The following is a 6,506-nucleotide window of genomic DNA, read 5'->3' on the forward strand; positions in this document are numbered from 1 at the left end:
ACAGTTTAGGGCTCTCTCGCTCCCTTGAACCCTCAGACACCATGTCAGACACCAGATAAAAAGTCCAATAATTATTTATTATTATAAATAAAGTGCACAAAGCACACTCCTCTCCACAATTCTCCTATAAATCAAACCAATACAATACAATCCTCCTACTCCCAGACGCTTAGCTACCCTGCCTCCCAACTCAGCTTGTCCGTCTGGGATTTCCCAGAGTCCTTTATAGTCCTTGACCCGGAAGTGTTTGTCCCTCAGTCCATGTGATTTTCTATCACTTCCGGGTCAGGTAAAACTTCTTTTCTTCATCCCAGAAGCACGTCATTTCTTCAGTCCATGTGAGTAGGACGTACTTCCGCGGTGTAGGGAAAATAGTCGCTGAGCCTCCCTGCAGCGATTCCTGGCTGCCCCTATGGTATCCAGCAGGGCTGTGCATTAAAAGTCCACTGCCCATAATTCCCTGCTGACATTCGGGGCACCTCTATGCTGCAAGGAGGGCTCCATCTGGCGGCCTGGGGGTATTGGCTGGGATGAAGGCCAGCCATATCTCACAAGGTCTAGGGAGTTTCCTGGCCAAAGATCAAAAATTTCAATGGTTTGTTCCCCGAGTCACTTAGTTGTCATTTTTGTCTTATGGCACGATGCTCCATTATGCTGGAAAAGGCATTGTGGGTCACCAAACTGTTCTTGGATGGTTGGGAGAAGTTGCTCTCGGAGGATGCTTTGGTGCCATTCTTTATTTATGGCTGTGTTCTTAAGGAAAATTGTGAGTGAGCCCACTGCCTTGGCTGTGAAGCAACTCCACAGCTGAATGGTCTCAGGATGCTTTACTGTTGGCATGACACAGGACTTTCTTTTCTCGACAATCTTTTTTCTGGATGCCTCAAACAAATTTAGAAAGGGGATTCATCAGAGAAAACAACTTTCCCTCAACAGTCCTCAGCAATCTAATCCCTATACCTTTTGCTGAATATCAGTCTGTCCCTGATGTTTTTCTTGGAGAGAAGTGACTCTTTGCTGCCCATCTTGACACCAGGGCATCCTCCAAAAGTCTTCACCTCACTGTGCGTGCGGATACACTCACACCTACCTCCTGCCATTCCTGAGCAAGCTCTGCACTGGTAGTGTCCCCAGATCCCGAGCCATGAATAAAGAATGGGACTAAAACATCTTCCGAGAGCATCTTCTCCCAACCATCCAAGAACAGTTTGGTGACCAACAATGCCTTTTCCATCATGATGGAGCACCGGGCCATAAGGCAAAAATGACAACTAAGTGGCTCAGGGAACAAAACATTGAAATTTTGGGTCCATGGCCAGGAAACTCCCCATTTGAGAACTTGTGGTCAATCCTCTAGAGGCGGGTGGACAAACAAAATCCCACCAATTCTGACAAACTCCAAGCACTGATTTTGCAAGAATGGGAAGCCGCCATCAGTCAGGATTTGGCCCTGAAATTGATTGACAGCCTGCCAGGGTGAATTGCAGGGGTCTTAAAAAGAAAGAAGGGTCAACACTGCAAATATTGACTCTTTGCATAAACTTCATGTCATTGACAATAAAATCCTTTGAAACTTATGAAATGCTTGTAATTCTACTTCAGTATGCCTTAGAAACATTTGACAAAAAGACCTAAAAACAGTGAAGCAGCAAACTTGATGAAAACCAATATTTGTGTCATTCCCAAAACTTTTGGCCACAATTATAGTCTCATACATCACAAGGCAAGACCTTATATGGAATCCCCAGGGAAAGAGAAAAGAGGTGGTTGGACCTGGAAGCAGATGCCAAAAGGGTGGGCAACACCTGGGGACAATTAGGGAAACTGGCCCAACAAAGAGATTTCTGGAGAGCTCTTGTTGGTGGCCTATACCCCAAAAGGGACAAAAAGCATATGTCAGTAAGTAAATGATTGACCCAATATGCATGTCTTTGGGCTGCTGTGGAAAACTGAGGTTACAGGAGTAAAATGCAAACTGCACAAACTCCACTCCAGATAGAGGCTGGGTATGTTTTTAAGCCCAGACGTCTAGAGCTATCAGGTAATGGTCCAAACCATGCACAGCACCATCTTATTAGTTTCACTTCCTATAATTGAAGTGCCACCAGTTTTTGTATTTATGATCACATGGAGGTTTGAATCATTGCTACGCAATGCAACTTTGTGAAAAGAATAACCTTAGCATAAGATTTGTAGGATTATTGGGTGATATGCATATTTATGCGATAGAAAGAGGCTTGTTAAGTGAATAAGCTCTTTCTACTGTTGAGTCAGGGTGTCATTACTACACCATTAGACGCACTCTCACGTAATTTCTGAGGTTACCAAGCAACAGGGTATGAGTACAAGACCTGGGTGGTTAGTCCACACCCTTCATTCTTTACAGAGCAACACAAGGATCTGGACATGACGCAGTGAGAGAAACATTGTCTTGTTTCGTATTGAGCAGTATTTCTCACATTATTATTTTTTTTATTTTTGTTAAAATTGAGAGATGAACCAAGATCATAAAGAAGATGTCTACAACTTCAAAAAACAGGAGCAAAAAAGTTCTGATATAAGCAAAGAGCTTAAGTTAAGGATCCAAGAGCTGAAAGATAAAATACGGGTCCTCAAAGAAAAAGAGAGACAGTGGATGGAATCTGTCACCAATGACAATGATCTACAAGATGAGTTAGCTGTCTCCAAAGATCAGGGTTTCACACACAATGAAGGGATCCAAGAGAAAATGAGAATTCAAGAAAGAGAAGATGAAATAGGTGAGCTCAAGAACTGTGAGATACAGCCCAGAGACAAAGAAGAGGGAATGCTAATTGAAAGTGGGCATGAAAGCGTAGGCAGAAAACAGGAAAGCAGAGGATTTGAAGTCACTGAAGAAGCAAAGGTTAAGAAAATGACACAAGAAGGGCATGGGGTTATCATAAAGCCAGGTCAAGATAAGGTTAGGAGAGACGCAGCTGTTGAGAAAGAAACGGATCCCTTGAAAAAGCTGAATCGAGATCAGGAGCAGGAAAAAGTGGTAGCAAATATGGACACAATCATTGTCCAAAAGCTACAAGAGGAAACTAGTTTCTTCAAACAACCAAGTGAGGAGAAAATATGGAGAAATATTGTGGTCAAAGAAGATATAAAGAGGAGTCAAAATCAAGATGAAGAAGTTGAAGTTCTTCAAAAGATAAACCAACGTCTGGAGCACAGGGACACTATGGCCTCTGAAGAGCCAGAGATGAACCAACTTATGCTGGCAGAAGTTGGTGGCCATGAAATGTTAGACAATAAACAGGAAAGGGAGGACAAAATAGACACAGAATACAACATGGTGGTCCAAAATCCACAGGAATGCATCCGTTTTGAAAGAAATGTGAGCTTAGAGCAAGAGTGGTCTGGAAAAGAAGCAAAGATGATCCAAAAATCACAAGAGGAATTAGGTACCCATGAAAGCCTATGCCAGGAGCAACATTGGACAGATAATATGTTTTATAAACAGACAAAAGTGGACAATACTTTTCAAGAAGAATGCAATAACTATGAAAAACATGAATGGGGACACAGAAGCAATGAAGTTAGTGGAAAGGTAAAGTGCATCCAGTGCCCACAAAAGGAATTTGGTTTCTCCAAAGAACAAGAGTGGAGAAGACAAAGTCATTTAATTGACAATTCCACAGTAATTCAAGAATTACAAAATACCATTTACTTTCTCAATGAGGAAGTGATCAGAAGAGATGCAGAGATTTTTGAAAATATTAAGGTGATTCAAGAATTGCAAAATGCAATTTACTTCCTCAGTATGGATATTTGGAAGAAAGACATGGAGGTAAACGAACATATGAAAATGAACAGGAAGCTGGAAGAGGAAATCTGTATCCTTAATGTGGAGGTGTGCAGGAAGGGTCACGAAGTCAATGAATCTTTAGAAATGAAAGAGGAGCTGCAGGCTGAAAATTATCATTTGAAGGAGAGTGAGGTAGGATGTGGGGCAGAGATGGTTGACAAAGTCAGGAGGAATCAAGAAATCAGTCACTCAATCAAAGAGATGGAACAGACGGGCATTGCTATGGTTGACAATTATATAACTAAGACCCAAGAACAGAGAGAGACCGACTTCTTTCTCAAGGAACACACATGGAAGAAAGACACTAATGTTTCTGAAAATACAGAAATGATCCAAAAAATGCAAAATGCAATTTTCTTTCTTAATGAGGAAGTTTGGAAAAGAGATGTTGAAATCTGTGAAAATGTAAAAATGATCCAAAACTTGCAAAATGCAGTATACTTCCTCAATTTTATGATGTTGAGGAGAGATGCTGAGATCAATGAGAACATCAGGATGAATCAAGCTCTGGAAGAAAATGTTTGCTTCCTTAACGTTGAGGTATGCAAAAGAGATTCTAGTATTTGGAAAAATGCGGAGAAGAATCGGGAACTACAAGTGGAAAACTGTATTGTCAAGAAACTTAAAGAGAGTAAGGCTATTGAAAAAATGAGCACAGTCCACCAAAAAGCAAAAAGTGAAGAGAAGACTGGTCAAGATATCAAAAGTTCTGAGTTCCAAGACCAAATTTCTGTGTCTGTAGCACCACTTCAGAAGAAGGCCATTCATTTCAAGGAGAACAATGCCATTAATGAGTTGCAAAAAGAAATATTGGACCTTAAAGAGCAGATGGCTCAAGAACTGAAAAACGCCATTTCTTTTCTCAATATGGACATCTGCATGGAAAAAACAGGAAGTCACAGAGGTGAAATGGAAAGCCAAGACTCAAAAAATGAATCGCCGCCTAGGCAAGATGTTGTAGTCGATAGTGACCTTGTAGTAAATACAAATGTTCAACAAGCAATTCCAGTTGATAAGCAGAAGAACCATAGTGTGCAAATTCAAACAAAATTGTTGATGAATGGTGATCTGGTGGAGCAAAAGTGGATAAGAGACACTGAAATCGGTGAACATTCACCAGTAAATTGTAACCTTCAGGAAACCCCTGTCTTCAATCCTCAGGAACAGTGCATAGAACTGGAATTTTCAGGTATTAACAATGAGAATCAGAAGCCACAAGAAGACATTTGTGTAGCTGTAGAGATGGAAGGTGCATTTCTAAAGATAAATCTAGATGTTCAGGAAGAAATCCCTTTTCTCAACGAGAATCAGTTGAGTAGAAAACAGTTGGATCAGGATAACATAAATGACAGCAGTAGTCGAGAAGAGGAAAACTCAGTCCTCAAAGAAGATGAGATGATGACCAACACTGACATAAGTGAAAACACAGTGGAAGACCTACAAGTGCAGAAAAAAATGTTTCTCCTTGATGTGGAAGAGCAGAGCAAAGAAGAAAAAGCAAACCAAGATAATATAAACTCAAGTAAGGAGATGCAAGGGGAAATCAGTGTTTTGAGCAATCAGAAAGAGAAGGATGATATCTGTTTTAGCCAAAACGAATTAGTGAGTCTAGAAAAAACATTTCGTATCAATGAGCTGGATCAGACTAAAGACGGGAACATGATTCGGAATGATATGATGACAAAACAGGGATCTCAGGAGGAAATAAATATTCTAGATGATAAGAAACACACGCCTGATGCTGACCTTAGTGAAAATGAAAAGGAGGATTTGGTGGTGCAAGTAGAAAGATTTATCATCAATGAGCAGGATCATGCTAAAGAAGACGTGATTCAGAATAATGTGATGACAAATCAGGGATTACAGGAGGAGATAAAGGCTCTTGATGATCAGAAGCAGATGACCAAAGCTGACCTTAGTGAAAATATAAAGGAGGATTTGGTGGCCCAGGAAGAAACATTTATCATCAATGAGCAGAATCAAACTAAAGAACACATGATTCAGGATAATGTTATGACAAACCAGGGATCACAGGAGGAGATAAATGTTTTTGATGATCAGAAGCAGATGGCCGAAGTTGGCCTTAGTGACAATATAAAGGAGGATTTGGTGGTGAGGGAAGAAACATTTCTCTTCAATGAGGAGGATCAGAGAAAAGAGGATAAAATGTATGATAATGTAGTTGCAAATCAGGAACCGCAAGTGAACATATATGCTGACAATGATCAGGTTAACAAGGTGGACACAAACTTTGGGGAAAGTAAAAAGACTGAGGAAGAAACATTTGTGCTTAATGAGCAAGATCAAAGAAAAGAGGAAGAAGCAATCCAAGGTAACATAAATACAAGTAAGGGGATACAAGGGGAAGTCTGTGTTTTGAATGATCAGCAAAAGATGGAAGATATCCTCTCGAGTCTAGATAAGTCAGTGAACCCAAAAGCGCAGGAAAAAATCAGTTCTCCTCACTGAGAAGGATCAGAGTAATGAAGACACAATTCAGGATAATGCGATTACAGATCATGCGGCTCAAAAGGACACCTGTGTTCTCAGTGATCAGAAGCAGATGGCAGATGTCCATTTTAACACAAATCCAAATATAAAATTAGACGCTCAGAAAGGAATACCTATACTAGAAGTGCCAGAGAGGGATGAAATCTCTGAAGTTAATATTCCA

General features: G+C 40.5%; 1 protein-coding gene across 1 annotated transcript; it reads left to right on the forward strand.

Moving 5' to 3' along the window:
- Positions 1–2,494: 2,494 nt before the first annotated feature.
- On the forward strand, positions 2,495–6,301 carry LOC120526706 (trichohyalin-like). Its single transcript, XM_039749863.1, has one exon. The coding sequence runs from the start codon at positions 2,495–2,497 to the stop codon at positions 6,299–6,301; it is 3,807 nt and encodes a 1,268-aa protein (XP_039605797.1).
- The last annotated feature ends 205 nt before the right edge of the window (positions 6,302–6,506 follow it).

The sequence above is a fragment of the Polypterus senegalus genome, chromosome 3 (assembly GCF_016835505.1).
Source record: "Polypterus senegalus isolate Bchr_013 chromosome 3, ASM1683550v1, whole genome shotgun sequence".
NCBI lineage: Eukaryota > Metazoa > Chordata > Cladistia > Polypteriformes > Polypteridae > Polypterus > Polypterus senegalus.

Bases quoted from the DNA above. Each gene is read 5' to 3' on its own strand.
- LOC120526706 (XM_039749863.1), top strand. From the start codon at position 2,495: ATGAACCAAGATCATAAAGAAGATGTCTACAACTTCAAAAAACAGGAG.